General features: G+C 51.6%; 2 protein-coding genes across 4 annotated transcripts; one reads left to right on the top strand and one right to left on the bottom strand.

Moving 5' to 3' along the window:
• NRL (neural retina leucine zipper) lies at positions 1 to 12,333 on the bottom strand. 3 transcript variants are annotated; one of them, XM_074328050.2, is made up of 4 exons: positions 12,213 to 12,300; positions 11,575 to 11,665; positions 2,321 to 2,728; positions 1 to 1,418 (listed from the first exon to the last, which is right to left on the bottom strand). In XM_074328050.2, exons 3-4 carry the CDS (start codon positions 2,699 to 2,701, stop codon positions 1,086 to 1,088), a joined length of 714 nt encoding a protein of 237 aa, XP_074184151.1. In that variant the 5' UTR covers positions 2,702 to 2,728; positions 11,575 to 11,665; positions 12,213 to 12,300; the 3' UTR covers positions 1 to 1,085. The 3 variants fall into 3 exon arrangements, with proteins under 3 accessions (XP_074184151.1, XP_019569996.2, XP_019569995.2); XM_019714437.3 differs by lacking the exon at positions 11,575 to 11,665 and having other exon boundaries at positions 12,213 to 12,333; XM_019714436.3 differs by lacking the exons at positions 11,575 to 11,665; positions 12,213 to 12,300 and adding an exon at positions 9,215 to 11,558.
• On the top strand, positions 12,121 to 20,452 carry PCK2 (phosphoenolpyruvate carboxykinase 2, mitochondrial). Its single transcript, XM_019714424.3, has 10 exons — positions 12,121 to 12,392; positions 14,437 to 14,682; positions 15,193 to 15,377; positions 15,465 to 15,668; positions 16,032 to 16,219; positions 16,527 to 16,689; positions 16,958 to 17,176; positions 19,071 to 19,208; positions 19,507 to 19,602; positions 19,801 to 20,452. Exons 1-10 carry the CDS (start codon positions 12,151 to 12,153, stop codon positions 20,253 to 20,255), a joined length of 2,136 nt encoding a protein of 711 aa, XP_019569983.3. The 5' UTR covers positions 12,121 to 12,150; the 3' UTR covers positions 20,256 to 20,452.
• Positions 20,453 to 21,982: the final 1,530 nt, after the last annotated feature.

Genomic DNA, 21,982 nt, shown 5'->3' with positions numbered 1-21,982 from the left:
AGTTCTGCCTGGACTTCAAGTTTAATTCAGAAAAGCTGCACTCTGTCAGCTATTTTTCATGCTGGGGAAAGTCTTACCTCAGCCCTCAGAGAGGCAGGAGGTAGGGGTACCCTATGCAGGTCTGTAGCTCAAGGCAGCCCGGAGGGAGCAGCAGATTACCAGTGCAAGGGCTCCTCCACGGCCTAGGCTGTAACCAGGAAGCTGGAGCAGGACAGGAAGTCCCTTTGGTGAGATTGTCTTGGGGAGACCACTGGATTCCCACATTAAGGAAATGCCATAACTGGAAAGGTGTCAGAAGTCATCCGATCCAAACGAGAATTAGATGAGGTAACCGAGATCCAGGGAGCAGGTAATATGTTCAAGGTGACACCAGTATCCTGTGGCAGAGTGGGACTAGCACCCAGATCTCCAGACTCCTGCCCAGGATCCTCTCACACCAGCCTACACCAACCACCCCCAGAGCTCCTTGGACCTTGGCTTCTCTGGGCCCTGGAGGCCACTGGGTTAGGTAGGAAGAAAGCCTATGGGATAGACTTCCTAGTCTGTCTTGCTACTGGGAATTGAAGTATTGAAAATGCAATAGTCCTGAATGGGGATGTTACCAGCCTCAAAAAAACACACACAAAAAAACACAGCAATTATTGCTAATTACCACCCAATGCACTATAGGTTGAAAACCTTGAATTAAAATCTAAACTGAAGGGGAGCTGCGTCACTCCCTCACCTCCCATTTATGTGTCATGGACAGCCATCATCCACGCCCTCCACCCCACCCCCACCCCCGCACAGTGCCTGGCACTGGCTCCTGTAGAGCTCAGTATCCTGGTCATGTGGGGTGGGGCAGAAAGTGGAGGGTTTGAGCACGGCCTGCCATAAGGGCAGGGGGACCCCTCTCTCAGAAAATGACCAGCATCCAACCTCAGAGTATGCCTTAAGGGTCCAGGAAGTTTGCGAATATTGGTGTGGTCATACAACGGAGTGTCTGGCACCAGAAGGCGCTCAGTAACCATCTGGTGAATGGTACAGCCGCCTCCTGGGTGGTGCCCCCCACCCACCTACTCCACCACTCCACGGCCCCCAGCGTCTCAGAGGAAGAAGTGGGCGTGGTCCCCCGACCCGGGGCCGCTGGAGACCAGCCGGTCACAGCGAGCCTTGTAGAGGTCGCGCTCCCTGGCCAGGCGGGCCACCTCCGCCCGCAGCGCGTCCAGCTGGGCTGCCAGGCGGGCGCGTTCGGCCTCCAGCCCACGCCGTTGCTGCAGCCGCTTGGAGCGACAGGCCTGCGCGTATCCGCGGTTCTTCAGCGTGCGGCGCCTCTGCTTCAGCCGCAGTGCCTCTTCGCGCCCGCAGCCCCGCAGCTGTCGGTTTAGCTCCCGCACAGACATCGACACCAGCGCCGCGTCAGAAAACCGCACCGCTAGCTGCAGAGGGAACCGGCAGAGACCGAATCAGCGCGGGTTTTCGCGGGGCTCGGCTCTCAAGTCGGGAAGTCAGACCCCACCCCCGAAGGCCCCGCCCCCTGCTCATGCCTTTACCTGAATGCCCGCCCTCCCACTGAATCTATCTCTCAATCCTGACCTAACCGCAGGTCCCAATGCTGATGGGCCCCATGGGTCCTTGCCAGGGAACTGGTGCCCTTTTGGGCCTGTCCGGCGCTTCAGGCCCCGCCTCCCACGGTCAGGCAAGCCAATCGCGCACCTGAACCCCGCTCCGCCCCTGAGTGGTCCTTAGCACCCAGGCTCACGTGTGTCTAATGGACTTGCCTCCAGATTCACCCCGCCCCTCCAACGCACCTAGCTCCAGCACCTCTGTGCTGAAGGCCGCAACCCTGTGACCCTCAAAGGATTTGGATTTTATCCTAATGCCCTCGACACCCCCATCTGTGTCTATAATTAATAGGATGAGTCCCAATCCTTTCTGAGAAGGTTGGGGGCAGGGCAAGCACGAAGTCTTGAAAAGGCCAACCTCAATCCGGTTCCCGTAGTCTTAACTCCGCTCCATTCCATGCACAACCCTTTCCCTGCTTCCCACGCACGGTGTATATCTAGCTTCCCGTAATCTCCTGCTCCGCAATGCCCTTTAATTTTCAACTCTCCCCTTTCTGTCCTCTTCTAACCTTATCTTCTCCCTCTTCCTCCTGGTTCAGCCTATTCATTTTTCTTCGTTTTGTAAAAGAAGGGGGAGAGCAGAACGTAGTTTCCTCGATCTGATTTCTTTCAAGGGCCTTTCTTCCCTTCTCAGGCCCTGTATCTCTTTCCCAGTCCGGGACCTCTCCTTCCTCCCTCACATGGCTTCCCCTCGGCCCAGCTCACTGATCACTCACCTGGGCATGCGGGGCTCCTGTGTCCTCTGGGCTCCCTGGGTAGTAGCTACGGGGCCCCTCAACAGGCACTGGGCCCTGACCTTGTAGCAGTTCCACAGCCTCCTCAGGACTCAGCCCCAGCGTCTCCCCAGCCCCCAGCTGCTGCTGCAGGGTGGCCAGCCAGTACAACTCTTCCAGGCCTGGCCGGGGGCCCTCAGTGGCCCCCACCATGCCTGGCTCACTGAAGGTGGGTGAAGGAGGCACTGAGCTGTAGGGTGTGGAGCCCAGTGAGGCTGTGGAGGGGCCAGATCGCCTCTCCGAAGGTTCCCGCTTTACCTCAAACTTCATCAAATCAAAGTCATTGACATATTCCATGGCCAGGGGGGTAGGAGGCAGTGCCATTCTGGGGCTGGATTAGGAGGGGAACACCTGCAAAAAAGAGGAGAGGTTTGGAGCACCTAGAGGCTGCCTTCACCAAAACCTGCTCCCCCAAAGGCCAAGAAGCCTGAATTCTGGAAAGCTGGGGTGATGGTGCAGCCCTGTTCCCTGCATAGTCACCTCTGGGCTAGGGGCCAACTTTTCAGATGGCGGGGGCTCCTGGTCAAGGGCAAGCAGCTTAAAGGCCTGACTGAGGAAGAGGCTAGCACACGAGGTGCCTTTGAGATCTATGACAAACAAGAGGAACATGGCAATGCTCCAACTCTAGTGCTGGGACATGCTGAGCCGCTGTGTCATCTCAAGAGGCATCATTCCATTTCCAAGCAATTAAAAAATTTTGCTTAATTAACCATGACAAAGTATATTTTAGGACAATGGGAAGGCATGTATGCTGTGAATTTTAATATATAAGGATAACGTGCTAGTATTACACCTCTCTCTCAGAGCACCCAGGCCAATGCCTTGTACACAGAAGACCCTTCGTACACATCTGTTCTATGGATTTATCAATCAACTAATCCCTTTTATATGAGTGAGACTTTCCAAGGTAAAAAGAAAGGTCCAAGAATTAGTTCTATAAAGATCAAGACTGAGTAATGACCATCTTTCCCCAAGGCCAATCTCTCCAAGGGGAACCAACCAAGATTGGTTTCCCTCCTTCTATTCAGAACCCCCTTGAGCAGATCATCTTCCCCTTTCAGACCCCAGTTTCCCCTTCTTTTCAAAGAAGGTAGTTATACTTTAACGTTTCCCAAAGAGTGTTCTATGAAACACTAAGTCTGAGAAATACCCAAGAAGAGGGCTGTGCTCAGATAACTTTGAGAAATGCTGCCTCCCATCCCCACCTTTTGCACATTCACAAAACACAGCAGCATATTAATCTGAGAAATTCTTCAGCAAACCATCTGTTCAGCTTCAACACAGAGTGTCCCAAACTTATGTCACCAAGGAACTCTCCTCCCTATTATCAACCATGGAGCATGGGCTCACCTGAGGAACCGCTGACTAGATGACCTTGGGGAGTTTTCCCAGCCTGGAAGCCCCAAGCCCTAGCTCAGCTCCCTGTTCCAGTAGCAGTCCCCCCAACCCCAGAAGTGGTAAAGTACGAGGTACTCATCCCAAGGCTTAGAGTTTGGCTCCATCTTGATGCCCCAAGCCTAAGGAGCCCTCTTTCCAACCACATTTCAGACCCCCAGGCTCTGCCCAGAGAGGTGGGAGGAAGGACAAGGCCTTTCTCTCTTTCTGTCCCAGGGAAGGGTTGTTGCCTTATCTATTGAGCCCTTCACCGTTGAGAGGACAGAGGGGATGGGAACAAAGACACAGATTGAAGAAGCTGGTCCTTGGCTGTGAGGAGATGGTGAAACACTGACAGAGGTGTCCAGAGAGAATTGGATGAAGAGATAAGTGAGGAAGCTTGTTTATCTTTCTGATGTGATAGCAGTGAGGGACATAAAGCCAGTCAGAGTGGGAGTGGGGCAGAGGACAGAAGTGTGAAGATTCCTGAAAATAGACAACAGAGAGTAGACGGCAGGTGTCGGAGGAGGAGGCTCTAGGTTAGAGACCCGGAACCCAGGTAGGCCCAGGACATACTCACTTAAGGGATGACAGAGATGGTGTGGTCAGTATCAGAGCCAGGCAGGCACAGCTTCCCCAGAGACTGGAGGCCCCATTGAAGAGGGCTTGGTGCCCCTGTGCTCAGAACAAGGGGCTGTGGGCACAGAGCCCACAGGGCACTCTTAAAGGGCCAGCTCTCTGAGGTCATCTGTGGTCCTTAGGCGTCCAGCCAATGAGGTAAGGGGATCATTTGCCTATCTCATTGGCCTGGGGGGTTGGAGTAAACAAGAGGAAAGGACAAGTATGCCTGTTTTCAAAGAAGGAAAAGGGGCATCTTCCCTAACAAAGCCCCTCACTGATGGTCTGACTCACACGTGCTCAACTTCCCGGTATAGACCACTACCCTCGTGTGAACACAACCCTCAGCCCTCGGTGACTGAAAGTATGGGACTAGAAAAGAGAGCCAAACAAGCTCCCAGCGCCCTCACCCTCTAAGTCCCTGCAGCCCCGTATTTTGGGGGAGTACAAGCTCTCCCAAACACCCTCTCACCTGGCCTGTTGAGTGTCTCCTATTTCCAGAAATCCTCACATTTCTGCCCCTGCCTCACTCCTACTGTATCTAGCCTCATGACCCTCATAACTATCACATCAGAGAGAGGCCACCCTCCCCATGGTGAATCTCCCGGACTTGACCATCCAATCCGCAGCCCCTCCCACTCTCGTTGACCCAGCCCCAGGACAGACACAGCCCAGCTTAGGAAAGTTGGAGAAGGGAGAATGGGAAATTCTGCTTCTTCCTTCCGGGCCACTGTGGGACACTGAAATCTAATCACCATCAATCCATCTGAGACTTTTGTAAGTGCCCTCATGTGCCCTCTGCTTCCTCTCATCTTTTCCCTGTGTGTTTCTCTGTCCCTCTCTCTTCCTCTCTCACTCATCCTGATTCCCAGATGGCCAAGGGGTGACCTACATTTTCAGCTTAATCCCCTAACACCTCTTAGAGCTATCATCCCCAAGTAGAAGTCGGAACAGGGATACTAGGAATTAGCCCAGGAAATGTTTAAACCTGTCTGAAGCTGTTTAAATAGGGTCTGTGCCAGAACAGAACTCCCAAGAGTTAAAGACTTTTCTCTACCTACGGAGGACACCCAACGTCTCCCATGGCGTTAACAGGTCTTCTTTCCCAACCCAGAGAGAGACCTGGGTGTCCATCAGCCCCAAGGATCATCAGTTATAAAAATTAACCTGGTCCCAGCCTTAGGTGTTGGGTGGAAAAAGTGGGAGAGTCATAGACTCTAAGACAGTGGTTCTCAAACTGTGGCCCAGCAGCATCACCTAGGAACTTGTTAGAAATGCAAATTCTCTGGCCTCACTTCAAATCTACTGAATCAGAAACTCTACGGATGAGATGGGGTAGAAATCTGTGTTTTAATAAACCCTGGGCTACAGAATGCCTACAGTCAACTCAGCTTCCCTTGGTGTGTGTTTGTGTATGGTATCTCCTGCCATGTTCTCTATATACATATAAGAAGACCTAGATCAGATGACATCTCTCTCTTCCTACACCTAGCCTCCATTTTGTGGAGCAGAGACCATTATCATTATTCAAGAAGGGTTTCTCAGTGTGATTGCCATGATCTGCTGTTGTTTTTGTAGAAGAATCAGGAAGCCCAAGGCCTGGAAACAAAGCCACAAAATGGGAATGGGGATAATGGAGACAGGGAACCCCACACACATGCCCATGGAATGTAGCTGTATGGCAGCCAGGAAAGAGACCCCAGAATTTCCCTAGTTGAATAAAGACTAGGAAGTATTGAATGCAGCCCTTTTTTCATGCCCAATCGGGCCGGGCCAGACACGTCCCCCCACCCCACCCCCACCCTCCAGCAGCTGTCAGGTTTGCCCTGATCCTCTTGTTTACTGGAGGACTCAAAGGAGAGGTGGGAGGGCTAAGCTGCTAACCAGCTAAAGGAGTCAGACTAAACAAGCTCAAGCAAGTTGAGCCACTAGGGGTTCAGACCAGGGGCCACTGACCAGGGAAACGAGTCTGGGACTGAGGTCTGGGCCAGGGGAAAGGATGAATGGCACAGAGAAAAGAGACTACCAGCAGCCACTGGGTACCCGGTGGTAGTTAATGGGTCTTCTGTGGGGAGGTGAGGGGGTGAATGCTGAGACGGACTGATTCAAGGACATCTGGGGACAGAGAAAAGGGGATGAAAAAGACGAAGCCAGGTAGACTCTAGGAATGACAGAACAGAAAAAGGGAAGCAAAAAGACTTATCTAAGGAGTCAGTGGGTACAGACCTCGGTTAGAGGGCAGGGGCTTAAGGAGACAGACGGACGTCGGCACATGGAAGACTTGGGAAAAGGTCCATGGGGCACTAAAATAGAGAGGAAGGCTCTGGGAGGGAACTAAGAAGGGAGTAAGAGTAACAAGAGAGGTGGTGGGAGCAAAGGACTAGAAGAGCAAAAGTGGTAGAAGAAAAAAAAAAAAAAAGGAAAGCAACATTGAGGACCAAGAACTAAAAATAAATACAGAGGAATAGACAGATAGATAGTCAGGTCACAGAGAAAGAACAGTGGCCAAAGGATAAAAAGGTAGAAAGATATGGACAGAGGGATGCTGGACCATGGGCAAAGTAGGGCCAAGTAGGCAAAGGGCCTGCAGAGGTGGAGAGCAAAGAGGAAGGGAAGAGAGGAGACAGAGGCAGTAATCCAGGATGCTGTCACTCTCTCCTCTGTGCTGCATCCATTTTTGGAGCCCTGTAAGATTAATTTTCGTTCCTAGTTCTGTATTTTCGTATCTAGATCATCAGGATGGATCCAAATCTTCAAACGTCTTCCTGGTCTGCCTTGTACATTCATTGGATGGATACTTATTAAACATCTACTCTGCCCCAGGCACTGTGCTAGTCATTAGGGACACCTCAGTAAATCAAAGTGACACCAGCCCTGCCTTTATGGACCTAATAGACTGATGAAATAGAAACATCAGTATATTGGTGGCCCCTGCTCTGGGCCCTATGCTTTGGAAGGCTCCACTCTGGCCCTCTTCTGGCTCTGTCCCACGGAGTGAGAAGTCCAGGCCTCTTCTGCCCGTACCCCCAATCACTTTCTGGCCCATACTCCAGATACCTAGGAATTCCCTGCCCAAAGGACTCCAAGCCCACTTCTAGGGCCTACATGGACCTCTCCCCTGGGTTTGCCCTCCAAAGGATAAACCACACGACCCATACACACATCCCTACACCCAATGGGTGGCCAAGGCAGCTGTTTGCAGGAGGCTGTGGACAGAATTGGGATGTGTAGACAGAGAGGTCCACATGCATGCACATGAGGCCCCTCTCAGTACAAGATGGTATCAGGGGTGGAAAAAGCAGTGAGCCTGAGGGCCAGTGGCAGAAAGCCGCCTCTCCCCTATCACCACATTCTGCTGTGAGATCCTGAGGATTCCAAGCAAAATCCAAATTTGAACCCAAATTTGAACCAAATTCTACACCATTATGTATATATTTATCAAGGTAGAAGAATAGAGCATATTTAACAGTTTGCTAGCTTGAGGTATACATTTTAAATATTTAACACAAGATTTGTGAGCTTCTATCTGTACTCTTGCCCCAGGCCCTATATGTTAGGGATGTGCCTACCTGAAAACAAACCATTCTAACAGATCAGTGCTATGAAAGAGAAAGATGGGGTGCTATGAGAGTTTATTTCATGAAGATCTAATCTAATGTGGGGGATGGGAGGAGGTGGCACAGTGGGGACAGCCTGCCTAAGAAAGTCACAATAAACTGGGACAGGTCAGGTGAGTAAGAAGTGACCATGCCTGGAGGTGTCAAGAAGGTGGGGATTGCAAGCTGCAGGAACAAAATATACAAAGGCTCTGGGCAGGAAAGAGGTGGAAATGTTCACAAAACTGAAAAAAGACCAATGGAGCCAGAGAGTAGAAACCAGGAAAGGTGGGAAGAATGGTGGTAGGGGAGGGTGAAGTCTGCAGGATCCAGGTCATGCAGAGCCTTGTAGGCCAAGTTTAAGATGTGGGCTTTATTCTAAGAGAAGTGAGAAGTTACCGAAGGATTTCCAGCAGGGACGTGACGTGATCAGATTGTATTTAAAAAGATCACTTTGGACTTAGTGTGGAGGGCGAAAATGGAATCAGAATCAGATAAGGAGGCTAACGCAGTATGCAAGTTGAGTTTGGGGGATATCTTAAACTGGAAACAAACTGAGATGGAAACTTGTGTATAGGTGGTTTATTGGGGAAGAATTTCTTTTCTTTTTTTTTTTTTTGAACAGCATTGCACCCCTTTATTTGAAACACTGATTGCATATGGTATTTTTAGGTCATATGTTAATGTCTTTAAAAATCAAATATGAAATTCACTGATGCTGATAAATAATCTGAATGTCGGGGAAGAATTTCAAAGGGAGTGAGAGAAACAGGATGGCAGAGGGAAAAGTGGAAATAATCCCATAGGAGCTCTGCAGCTGGGACGGACCTTCAGAGTTGTTTCAAACTGAGGCAACGAGGCTAGGCCTTTGTAACCCTACATCAACAAGTCCTATCCCAGGAAAGGCGCAATGCATTTGGTGAGGCAGGTCCCTTCAGCCACAGGTAGTGCTCAGGGGAGGCAGCATTCACCTGTGAGCCTTCAGCAGCCAACATTCAGTGGCTGCGACAGTGAGCACCACGTCCTGAAGGGGGGATCTGGGCAACACATCACATCATCCACTATACTACAGGGGGTCTGTGAGACATCCAACACCCCCACACCCCCCCCACACACACACACACACATCCCCCACCACCCCCACTACCACCACCACCACCACCCCACCACACCACCACTCCACCCCCCACCTCAACCCCCCCAACCCCCCCACCCCCCACCTCCCACCCTGCTCCACCCCATCTCTTACCCTCCTATTCCTGCCCCCACCGCCCTGGGAAGAAGTAAATGCCGACCAGAGCCAAGGCTGATCACACCCTGCCCCCTGGTGGTGCACCATGGACATTGGGCCAGCTGGTGGGCCAAGCTTCCCGGAGTGCCAGGGACCTGAACAAAGTATGTGGTAGAGAAGGGGAATCAGCAGTGCAAGGAAAACCTCATGGGAGCTCTTTGCTCAGTCTGCTCAAAGTTAAGGAAGGAAGGAATGGGGGCAGGGGAGCGATTCAGAAACATGGGACTTGTTCATTCTTTCATTTAAGCAATGTTTATTAAGTACCTATTATAGGCCAGATTCTGCTAGTAGCTAGGATAAAAACAAGACTAAAATTTGGATTTTTCTCTCAAGGAGCTAATACTCTAGTGAGCATTACAGAGATACAAAAACAACTAAATAAAGTGTGATAAGTGCAAAAGTATAGGTATGTACACACTATAAAACCAACAGAAATGAGACAGATGTTAATTCTAAGGGGCAAACTGACTCCATGTAGGAGGTGGTGTTTAAGTCCAAAGGGCAGAAAGGGTTCACAGACGTGCTCTGGAAACTGCAGAGCTTGGTATGTAGGCAAAAGGCAGCAAGTAAGGAGACGGGGTGATAATGTTGGATAAAAAGCAAACAGATTATAAAGGACATCGATTGCCATGTGATAGGAAGCCTTGAAGGGACCAACCTGAAAGGGATATGTTCTTACTTTTTTTTTTTCCTTTTTTCCCCTTCTTCTGCCTCCCCCACCCCCACTCTGGTTCAAGCCATTGTTTCTCAATCTAGTTGTGTAGGACACAGTTCCCTGGCCCATGCTGGTATTATGAGCCTTGTGCTCCCCTCCACTGAGGCAGTCGGTCGCAGGTCAGTTGGCTGCTCACAGCAGCTCACGCTGGCCACTGGTCACTCCTGGCAGCACATGGTAGCCCACGCAACACACAGCAGCCAGGGGCAGCCAGCGGCAGCTCAAAGAGCCGTTGTTCCACAATCTTAGCTATAGAGGGCGCAGCTCACTAGCCCATGTGGGAATCGAACCAGCCATCTCAGTGTTAGGAGCACAGCGCTCCAACTACCTGAGCCACCGGGCCAGCCCTGTACGTACCTTTTTAAATGATAAATCAAAGGGACAAAATCAAAGTCCTGCAGGGGGAAAAAACAACTTGGTAATTAGAGTCAGATTTGGATTTAGATTCATTTCTTAAGCTGCCCGGCTGTGTAACTTTGAGCAAATGACTTAACCTCTCTAAGCTTCAGTGTCCACATCTGTAAAATAGGATTGTTGTGAAACTGAATGAGATTATGCATGTAAAGCTACTGGCACAGAGCCTGGCACCTAGTATCTACACAATAAACATCATCCCTCTCTTTTAACTCCCTAACATGAACTTAAGTGCAGAATTTGCAGGGTAGCTTGGTAGGAGGGAAAGGGGGTGGCATTTGGAGAGGCAGGAAGCCAAGAGGTGGCTTGGAAGCTATCACCTAAAGCCAGGTGAGAGATACGGTAAGCCCTGAACTCAGGCGGTGGCCATGGGGATAGACACAGATTTGAGAGATAATTGTGAAGTACAAATCCAAAGGTCCTGGTGTCTGGTTGGCTATGGAGGATAAAAAAGGAATAGTCTAGACCAATTCAGGTTGCTCTGGGGCAACCAGCTAGATGGTGGGGCCATTCGCTGAGATGGGGCACCATGAAAGCAGGTGCAGGATGATGGAAGAGATGATGACCTTCGGAAGGTTGACTAGGCTGCCACCAGTGTGCACACCTTTAGGCCCAAAGCGTGGCAGTTGTTTGCGATGGGGTAGGTGTGGACAGAGTTTGGATGTAGGGACTGGAGGGAAGACTCCCACATGAAGCTGAGTGCAGGATGGAGCCTGGGTGGAAGAGAGGAGGACCAGCAGCAAGCCCAAGGCTGCAGGCCAGCTCTCCTTGTCTCACTATGTTCCAGCGCAGTGAAAGCAGATTCCTACTTTGCAATGCCAAACTGATACCCGGCAGCTCGAGGCTTATATTCTACCAGCTCAGCAAGCCCAGCAAGATGAGAGTTCACTTTGAAAGTCTACAGAAAAAGCCCCCAAGAGGAACCTCATGTCACTCCCTGAACTTTCCCAACAAGAAACACACAAATTGGCCAAACTGAGAACCTGCCCCAGGAGACCCACATGACCACACAGACTGAGGAGGTGGTTCCCCAAAGGAGCATGAGGGTGCTATTACCAGAAATGGGGAGTGGATACTGGCTAGATGCCTCCCATAGATATGTTGAGTTTGAGACACTGTGGTATTTGGGGTGATACCCAGTGGTTTCAAGTGGAAGAGAACTGGATGGAGATATATCTTGAGAAATTACCTAAGGACTTTTTGGTGGTGGTTGGTTGGGGCAGATGAGTCCTCCAGGGGAATATGGAGAGAATGACCAGGGCAGAGACCCAAAGAAGAGACTGTGGGGTGGAAAGACACCACTGTTTCATGATAAGGCAGAAGGGAGTCCTCATCAGGGGGAGAAGAAACAAGGATTTAGGAATTAGGGGACTGAAAGACCTTAGCATTGGGGCCCTGGAAAACAGAAACGCCTGGGGCTCTGAGTGCCCAGTCCCCAGGAAGAAGGGGAAAGGTAATGCCCAACACCCTCCCACCCGCCCACCCCCGCTTCTAGACTTCCAGCCCCTGCGGGATCCTGCCCATGGCCTCGGCCTTCGTCCTTAGCTTGTTTGCCACCTAATGTTTCCAGTCACTATCTCCCAGTAGCAACTGTCCTCAAAGTTACATCATGTGCAGTGGCCGAGGCGGGGCGGGGGCGGGGGAGGGGCCTCGAGAAGACCCAGTCCCCCAATGGGAGAGATGGGTTTGGGGGCTAGGATGCAGAGGGTGGGGCGGTGGCTGGGCGGGCTGGGGACCTGGAGCGTCAGGACCGGGGAAAGTCGCCATGCTCGCGGGCGGAGAGAGGGTCGCGCCGGCCCTGCTAGGTCCCGCCCTGTGTCTGCTTACCCGCCTCCTTTTTAAGCGCCTCCCGCCCAGTGTTAGCTCCCTCTCGCTTCTCGACTTCGCCGTTTCGCCGCGCTCTCCCCTTCCCTGCCTTCCATATCTCCCTGGCTCGGTTCCGTCCTCGTGGCCATCCCGCAGCCCCCGCCCAGGTGCCATGGCCGCTGTGTACCGTCCAGGCCTGCGGTGAGTGACCCCCAGCCCGGGGCACATTCTGCAGCGCTCGCCCCCTCGGGGCTGCCAGCTGCGCTCTCCTGCTTGCCCGCCTCCGCCTGGCTTCCCATCCGAGGAGGCAGCGGATCGGGGACGAATGTTTCTCGATTCGGAGCCTCTCGGGCCGCGAATCCCGCGGGAGATCAGGGGCAGCCCCAGTTGCTCCAGGTCTCTTCGTTTCCGTCCTCTCCTCCCCCTCCCTGCTTTGCTGGTCTGCAACGGCGACGTCTCTATCTGCCACTCTCAGAACTTCCGTCCCCCTCCTAGCTCGCCCCTGCTGAACCCAGCCCTCCGCCTTTCCTTTCCAGATGTAACTCTTGTGCCCCAGTTGCAATGAGAAGCGGTAGGGCCCTGGGGTCAAGGGTGCATGAGCCCTGGGGATTGAACTCGGAGCTCCCTAAAGAAGGTAGAATGTAAACATCCATTACCCAGCCTCCTCCGGACTGGAACCTGGAGGGAAGCCTGACACAGCCAGAAGGACCTGGGGCCAGGGGAAGGAAGGAAGCGAGGTGGAGGAGGGGACCAAGTTGCCTTCAGTTCTTCTACTGCTGTTTTCTCCCCCCTCTAGGACGGGAAACCCTAGGCCCTATTTGTCTTCCCTCTCCCACTTTTCACACCTTCCTGTCTTACCTCTGTAGCCTCCCTTCTCCCCTGCTTTTGTCCCAGAGTCTGAGCTGACCCCATATTTCTCCCACAGCTGTTTCCACTTGGCCAGCCCTTGTGGGTGGTCTCTGGAGCAGAGGAAAAGGAGAAGGTGCCGCTTAGGGGACTGGAGGAGAGTAGTGGAGCTTCCCCAGAGATTTCCTGAGCCAGGCTCCCCCATGGGAGAGAGGATGTCCCCAAGATTGTACCTTTAAAATTAGTGCTCAGGGAAAACTTCTCTCTGAGGCAAGAGCAGATCCAAGTCCCAGGAGCCCTCCTCCTCTGCCCCTGGGGCCATACTGGGTTTCTGTCCCACTCTGCCCAGTGGAAGCCACCTCAGCTCCCACTCCAGCCAGGCTCCATCTCCTACATCCTTGGTCCTACATCCTTGGTCTGAGCTTTCTACCTTCCCCAGGCTTCCACCCTCCGAGTTTGAGCTTCCTGCAATCTGATGTTGCACCCTACCACCAACACCCACAGGGAAGGGACAGGACCATGTGGTCCTAGGTGTGTGGGGCAGTTTACTATGCCTCCCTGTATGGAGGAGGGCAACTTCCCTCTCCTGACCTTTGCTTTCTCTGGCTTACTCTACCCTGGGTCAAAGCCAATGAGAACAGACCCTGCTTCTCCCTCTCCCACGCGTATACAGGGACAGACAACAGGGACCCTGCCCTCCTAGGAATCTGGGCATGAACCCCAGTCAGTGACATTCCTCAATAGTCAGCCTTCCACACAGTTCAAAAGTACCTACCCAATGGCAACATTTTCTTGGCACTCCTGTTGGCCCAGGTAGGCCGCAGCAGATCTGATGCCTAGAACCCCAACATCCAATTACCTACTCCCCAGGCAAGAGCCTTAATCCCTTTGCTGAGGTTTTCACAGTCTTACAGCATACACACCAGAAGAAAAAAATAAAAACAGCTGCCTTTTTAACTTCGAAACTAGACTTGAGAATGGAAAGAACAGAAATGAGAGCTTCAAACACCAGACATATGAAGCTGTCACCTAGGCACAGTTTGTTGACTTTTGGGCCTTAGGGCATCTCTTCATTTCTAAGCATTGATCAGACCTAGTTAAATATGGGCTTGGACAAGCCCATATGGCATTAGCATGCATATACATATACCTCCACACAGGCTTTATGCTCATTTGGCAATACCTGTCCCTTGCTGACCAGGAGACACCCTCACTAAGCCTCATAAAGGCCACAAGATACATGTGGCCTGAATCCATCCCACATGCCTGCTTCACCCTGCTCTTCATGGGGCCTGCACCCAGACCTGTTTTAGCATGCTCCCCAGCTTCCTATCCCCTCGTCTGGCCAATCCTCCATGAAAACACCTGGTTCATTACCTCTCTGTTTCTTCTCTCACAGGCTTAGCTGGCATGGGCTGAGCCCCTGTGGCTGGTCTTCACGGCGTAGCATCCAGACCCTGCGTGTACTCAATGGAGATCTGAGCCAGCTGCCTGCTGGAGTTCGAGACTTTGTGGATCGCAGTGCCCGTCTGTGCCGACCAGAGGGCATCCACATCTGTGATGGGACCGAGGCCGAGAACACTGCCACACTGACCCTACTGGAGCAGCAGGGACTCATTCGAAAGCTCCCCAAGTACAATAACTGGTAAGCCCTGAGCCCAGCGACCCATAGGATGGGGGCAGCTGCTTAAACTAAGGCTACTCTGTCCTTACCAAGACAAAATCAGATTTATCTAGACCATGCAATGGAATGAGCAAGAATGGGAGCTTTGGAGGAAACAGATTCAGGAATTACTGAAAGCAGTCTGTATTTTTATTTTAAGTGAAGAAACTGATACAAATAAAAACTTTTGCTTTTTTTTTTTCTTATGAGTTCAGGGAGTTTTTGCCAGGGGAAGAGGGGGCCTTTAGAGAGCTGGGGGCCAAGGGAAATACATAGTTAAGCATGGGCCTGAGCGAAGCCTGCAATAACATCAGCATGCCTACATGTGGCCCGTTAGATGGGACAAAACCTGGAGGAAGCGACTGAGGTGCAAATAGATGGGGGAAAAAGGTCAACAGAAGACCTAGGGTCAAAGTTGGATGTGAAAGAGTGGGTCTGGGGATGAGGGAGACCTGCTGGCTGCCATCTTCCTGATAATCCCTTTTTCCCCAGCTGGCTGGCCCGCACAGACCCCAAGGATGTGGCACGAGTAGAGAGCAAGACGGTGATTGTAACTCCTTCTCAACGGGACACAGTGCCCCTCCCGGCTGGTGGGGCCCGTGGGCAGCTGGGCAACTGGATGTCCCCAGCTGAGTTCCAAAAAGCTGTGGATGAGAGATTTCCAGGCTGCATGCAGGGTAACCAGGGCAGGGACACAAACATCAGGGGCACTGACGGTACAAACAGGTTGGAACCCTTCATCCAGGTGACGTTTCCCTCCATAGGCCGAACCATGTACGTGCTTCCATTCAGCATGGGTCCCGTGGGCTCCCCACTGTCACGCATCGGCGTGCAACTCACTGACTCAGCCTACGTCGTGGCAAGCATGCGTATTATGACCCGGCTGGGGACGCCAGTGCTTCAGGCCCTGGGAGATGGTGACTTTGTCAAGTGTCTGCACTCTGTGGGCCAGCCCCTGACTGGGCAAGGTGAGCAGGTGTTCTGCACAGGGGAGGACACAGAGGCCTGCTTGTACTCAGAGGGAACACCAAATCCTACCCATCCTAATTGGTGAGACACCTGATTCCACAGATCCAAGGCAGCTGTCTGGGCTGGGGATGAGGCTGTGTTTGCAGAGCAGTTTGCACAAGATTGAGAAGGTCAATTATCCATGTCCAAGATGAGGGGCATGGGAGCTAATGGATATTATGGGGGGGGGGCGGGGGGGCTTTAGCCATCCATTGGCACCACTGCTCCCAAGTGTCTCTCCTGCCACCCCCTGATCCCTCCCGCCCCTGACACCCCAGTTCCTGATGCCCCTGCCAGCAGCCCCATGACCCCATTGTCCCCAGGGGAGCCGGTGAGCCAGTGGCCATGCAATCCAGAGAAAACCCTGATTGGCCACGTGCCTGACCAGCGGGAGATCGTCTCCTTCGGCAGCGGCTATGGTGGCAACTCTCTGCTGGGCAAGAAGTGCTTTGCCCTTCGCATCGCCTCTCGGCTGGCTCGGGATGAGGGCTGGCTGGCGGAGCACATGCTGGTGAGGGCCTGGTGAGAATCGGGCAGCTGCGGGGGTCAGGGCAGCGGCAGGGCCTGGCCAGTCTGCCTCAGCCTTGCCTCCCACCAGGTGCCAGGCTAGTGAGCAGAGACTGCCCAAAGCCCGAAGCTTTGACCCCAGGCTGCTGAATGTGTGGGGCTTCCCCTTGCCGCCACCCCAGGCCTAGTGGCAAGGTGGTACACCTGTTAATACACATCAGTCCTCTCTGTTAATCTGTCACTGTCCTTCCTATGAAGACCATGCCCTGACCTTTGGTGACCTCCTCATTTTCTCTCTCCTCAATATGCAGATCCTGGGTATCACCAGCCCTGCGGGGAAGAAGCGCTATGTGGCAGCTGCCTTCCCCAGTGCCTGTGGCAAGACGAACCTGGCCATGATGCGGCCAGCACTGCCAGGCTGGAAGGTGGAGTGTGTGGGAGACGACATCGCCTGGATGAGGTTCGACAGTGATGGTGAGTGGCCCTTGGATCATACTCTTGGTACTGGCTCTTACCAGAGAATAGGGGTCTTCCCTCCACTGCTCCTGGTGAACTTTGTCCGTAAGAACCTTCTCCTAAATAGCCAACCTCGCCCTGAACTTTCTGGCAGAAGCACAAAGCCTTCCCCATCAGATCTAGGGTCCAGCTCAGGGCAGGGAGGGGCACCACAGGACCTTCCCCGGCTACACGCCTCAACTTTTCCTGCTTGGTCCTTCCTTTCTTGCACTTCTCCTCCTAACAGGTCGACTCCGGGCCATCAATCCTGAGAATGGTTTCTTTGGGGTGGCTCCTGGTACCTCTGCCACCACCAATCCCAATGCCATGGCCACAATCCAGAGTAACACTCTTTTCACCAACGTGGCTGAGACCAGTGATGGCGGCGTGTACTGGGAGGGCATTGACCAACCTCTCCCACCTGGAGTCACCGTCACTTCCTGGCTGGGCAAGGCCTGGAAACCTGGTATGTGGGGTGGGGGAGTCATGACACAGCCCGCAGGGCTCAGCATCTAGATGATGTAAAAGCCTTCTCCACAACCCGCAGCCATGTTCTAGGACCTCCAGGAGGCACAGGAAGTTATGAATGTTTGCAGTTTCCAACCCCAGGCAAGGTCTCAGTTCATGTCCCAACTCCACCAAGTACTGGCTTTGTGACTTGGCTAAATTGCTTAACCTCCTGAGCTTTAGGTTCCCCATCAGTTGAATGGGAGTAATTACTATAGTACCTATCTCTTAAAGTTGTTGGACGATTAAATGCATGCAAAGGGTTTAGCACAGTACCAAATACTTAGTAAGTCCTCAATAAATATAAGCCGAGTGTTAAAAAAAAAAAAGGAAAAAAAAGAAAGAACTGTTTTGAAAATTATTACAGAAAAAATAGGGCTCAAAGTATAATCCATAAAGTTTGACATATTAGGAAAGGACGAACCCTGCCCCTCCTCTTGCCACTTTGGTTCCTACTATCCCCCTGTATAATGACCACTGTCTAAAAGTCAGTATTGTTACCCTCCCCCTCCCCCTGTCCCTCCAACACATATACTGCAATCCTTCTTCCTAACTGAATCCGACCAGCTCTTTAGCCTCTCCTAGAAGCTAGTTTCTCAAGCCTGTCATTACTCCCCGTGCCTTACAGTCCCCCCCCTCCCCAAATCCTGCACTCTGGACCTTCAGCTTTCAGTGGCCTTCGACAGTCAGACAACCCCGAGACCGAGGGATGGGAGCAAAGAAGAGCAAGGGGGGGGGAGGCCTGTGGTCACTGAAGCCTATATTCAAGTTTTCCAGGCTGACCTAGCAGTCACCCTCCTCATCTAATCACCCTTTATTTTCTCCAACACCATCATTAAGCTCTCCTCAGCCTTCCTACCCAACTGAGAAGTCCAAGAAACTTTCATATTTCCCCACAGGCTAATTCCCCAACCCTTTCATCATCTCTGGATTCAGGGGTATAACTAGGGTGTGTTGTGTCCAGCTTCAGTTCCCAGAATAACACCCTGTGCTAGCGTCCTGAATTGGGGGCTGATAAAAGTGCAAGGGAGAAGCATAAAGGATAGCTCTTATGTGAGAGTGGAGGCAGGAGCTGGGGGGCGGGACGGAGACAGAGGGTGGCAGCTTTGACTCCCTTACCCCCAGGTCTGACCAGCAACTTCCAGTAGAGAAGGCACCATGTCCATTTGGGATACCCATGATGGTGCCTTATATATCTACCCTTGACTTGGTCCCAGCCCCTCTCCAGGGCACCTGAAGGGACCAAATGACCTGGGTTCCTCAGGTTACGCCTGCCCAGGTTATATCTTTGTCTGAGTTCTTCAAGGCTTATCATTCCATCAGGGACTGGGCAGACCCAGGGAAATCACCAAAATTCTGTTAGATTTAAAATCAATTCCTATTTGCATTTTGATGGCTCAAGAGATTCTATTTCCCCCATTTGCTGATGGAAAGTCAATTGTCTGAAATATTGACCACACAGACTCAGTTTTTGCTTTAGGTTTGAGTATTTATTTAAATAAAAGTCCCATAAATAAATTGTTTCTGGGGGGGAAATTATGCCAACATCTAACCCCATTCTTTTGAGCACTGGTCAATGCCATAAGGCTATAGTTTGGCATAAACATTAGTGCTCTGCTGAAGCCCAATTCCTCTCCCACTCTTTTCTCACATAGCTTAGCTGGCAGAACCATTGTGGATAAATGACCTGATTTATCCAAATTTTAAGGGAGATGGCCTGACTCCCTGCTCCCTACCCCACGAGGTTGCAGGGAGCCGATGAGGTAAAAAGAAATTGTGCAAGAGTACATGAACATGTGTACTGGGGGTAGATGTGCCCTTGGAAGTGACAGTATTTGTATTTCCTCTGCCAGGTGACAAGGAGCCCTGTGCACATCCCAATTCTCGCTTTTGTGCCCCGGCTCGCCAGTGCCCCATCATGGACCCCGCCTGGGAGGCCCCTGAAGGTGTCCCCATTGATGCCATCATCTTTGGAGGCCGCAGACCCAAAGGTAAACATTGTGTGGGTTCCATGCCTTCTTGGAAAAGGGTCTGGCTCTGTATCAGCGCCCACCTGCCTCTTGTACTAAGAGCTTGGGGATCTTCAGCCTGTATCGCCAACTGTAGCTGTACATTTCCAGAGCTGTCCTCTGGAGAATACAAAATTGGGGGTGGGGCGGGGTGGGATGGAATTTGAAAATAGGACAGCTGAGGTCCTAGGAGAAAGAGATTAGGAATCAAGACCACCAGAAAGGATGGAGTGAGCCCAATGCAAAGGGCTGCCTCTGCCCCTGTTCCCTGGTGTTCTAGGAGTACCCCTGGTATATGAGGCCTTCAACTGGCGCCACGGAGTGTTTGTGGGCAGTGCCATGCGCTCTGAGTCCACTGCTGCGGCGGAACACAAAGGTGAGCACCTCCCATGTGTCCACATGGCCTCTTCTCTCCCTTCCTGAGCCAGACCCTCCTGCCCAGCCCTTCCCCAATCCCTTTTCACCCTGCCCCAAGAATATTCCAGAACCATGAACGTCCTCCAGCTGGATACTGAGTGCCCTTCTCTTTTCCAGTAAAGAGGAAGATTCCTTACCTAGCCTCTCCCCTCCCTAGGGAAGGTCATCATGCATGACCCATTTGCCATGCGGCCCTTTTTTGGTTACAACTTTGGGCGCTACCTAGAACACTGGCTGAGCATGGAGGGGCGCAAGGGGGCTCGGCTGCCACGCATCTTCCATGTCAACTGGTTCCGGCGGGACGAGGCAGGCCGCTTCCTGTGGCCAGGCTTTGGAGAGAACGCTCGGGTGCTAGACTGGATCTGCCGGCGGCTAGATGGGCAGGACAGTGCCCAAGAGACACCCATCGGGCTGGTGCCAAAGGAAGGCGCCTTGGATCTCAGTGGCCTAGGAGCTGTAGACACCACTCAGCTGTTCTCGCTCCCTAAGGACTTCTGGGAACAGGAGGTTCGTGATATTCGGAACTACCTGACAGAGCAGGTCAACCAGGATCTGCCCAAAGAAGTATTGGGTGAGCTGGAGGCCTTGGAGGGACGTGTGCGCAGAATGTGACAACCTGAGGCTCCAGGCTAGCCCGAGAGCACAGCACCACCCTACCCTCCACCCCCATCTAGGAATAGGAGAGCCACCAGGCTTGCAGAAAATATGACCAATTTGATATAACTAACATCTTCTGGGTGCTGTGAGACCAGGCCACAGGCCTTCCCTCATGTGCTGTCCAATAAGAGATACTCATTTATTTTACATAACACTTGTGTTTTCATTTCCCACCTATCTCCACAGGCTTTCCTCTAACACCAATTTCACAATCTTTTTCCGGCCCCTCCAAGCTGCTGATGCCCCACAGGCAGCTCTACCATCAGGGGGCCATCTAAGTAAGAATTGCTGAGAGAAGGCACTATACTCTGTGTCCTGAGGTCTTAAAAAGATGAGAGCCTCTGCAAACTGCTCAGTACCTAAAATTCTCGATTGCCCACTCTATAACCCCATTCTCCAGTGAAGTGGTCCATTGTTGATTTCTCAAACCTGTTCTTCCTCCTGCCTGGCCTCATGTTGGGGCTCATAAAATATTCATTAAAAAAAGTTTATTCAGTATTAAGACAGCTAACACTTCTATAGCACCTTTTGTGTGCCAGGCACTGTTCTAAGCACATTACAAAACAACCCTTTGAGGCAGGTACCGTTTTACAGATGAAGAAACAAAGGCACAGTAAAGTCAAGTAATTGCCCAAGGTCACACAGTACACAGTAGAGCCAAGAGGAAACAGTCACTGCAGAGACATGTCTCTCAAAGCAGCATAGACCCATAGAATCATAAGGACGTTAGAAGTCACCTATTCCATGCTTCCCAAACTTGAACGTGCCTATGAATCACAGGGGACTTACTAAAATGCAGATTCTTATTCAGCAAGTCTGGGGTAGCCCGGATATTGTTTTCTGTTACAAACTCCTGGGTGATGCTGTGCTGCTATTACAGGGCCCATAGTTTGGCAAGGCCTTGGCCTAAACTCTGAAACCAACGTTAGAGGGAAACCACAAAAAGAGTGATGGTCCCATATGAGTCAGAGGCATCAGCTGAGGATAATTTCACCCGTGAGGTGCAGCAAGGCTGAGTGAATGTATACACTGAGGTGGATAAGATGTGAGTCTGTACCCAGAAAATGAGAACAAACTTCAGCAAATAACTTGGAATTACTGGGAATTCCCTCAAAAGAAAACACTGAAGGAGGGAAGACCAAGTGTTCTAGAAAACAGCCAATCACCAGCTACAATGTGTTAAGAGCAGTAAAGAATCTAAAGGTCAGAGTGGATCATATGCTAAAATACACTGAGCAATGGAGTCCATTGTACTTAAAAATATATACCCAAGTCCTCAGCTGCATAAATAGCGTGTGATGACTGAGACAGTGTGATCAGAGGCAGCATAACAGATGTGAGGCACACAGTGCTCTCAAGCCTGGGGTGCCTCTCAGTTTCTTTATCTGTGAAATGCACATGTGCCTACACCTCCGTGTTGTTAGGAGTAAGAATGGAAGTAGGCACTCAAACTATGCCTGGCATGGAGTAACCATTTGAATATTCATGTTAGCTGTCCTCACTTTCCACTCTCTATTGAATAGAGTAGGCCCTGTAAGTCTGTACTGTATACTGCTGACTCTACAGTTTAAGAGGAAGATGAGCAATGAAAATAAAATTCAGGGGAGAAAGAAAATGGGTTTGGAAGTTAAGTCCCTCCAGGAAAGAGGCGGAAACGGGTTCCAGGCACCTTTCTGGTCTCT

The sequence above is a fragment of the Rhinolophus sinicus genome, chromosome 3 (genome assembly GCF_057876585.1).
Source record: "Rhinolophus sinicus isolate RSI-liver-muscle chromosome 3, RSI-T2T, whole genome shotgun sequence".
NCBI lineage: Eukaryota > Metazoa > Chordata > Mammalia > Chiroptera > Rhinolophidae > Rhinolophus > Rhinolophus sinicus.
This window is presented reverse-complemented; position numbering and strand designations above follow the sequence as displayed.

Excerpts from the sequence above, each read along its gene's own strand:
- NRL (XM_019714437.3), bottom strand. The coding sequence starts at position 2,701 with ATGGCACTGCCTCCTACCCCCCTGGCCATGGAATATGTCAATGACTTT. Across the intron at positions 1,419-2,320 it reads CAGGAGCCCCGCATGCCCAG|CTAGCGGTGCGGTTTTCTGA; the intron begins GTGAGTGATCAG and ends TTCCCTCTGCAG.
- PCK2 (XM_019714424.3), top strand. The coding sequence starts at position 12,151 with ATGCTCGCGGGCGGAGAGAGGGTCGCGCCGGCCCTGCTAGGTCCCGCC. Across the intron at positions 17,177-19,070 it reads GGGCAAGGCCTGGAAACCTG|GTGACAAGGAGCCCTGTGCA; the intron begins GTATGTGGGGTG and ends TTCCTCTGCCAG. Across the intron at positions 19,209-19,506 it reads TGGAGGCCGCAGACCCAAAG|GAGTACCCCTGGTATATGAG; the intron begins GTAAACATTGTG and ends CTGGTGTTCTAG.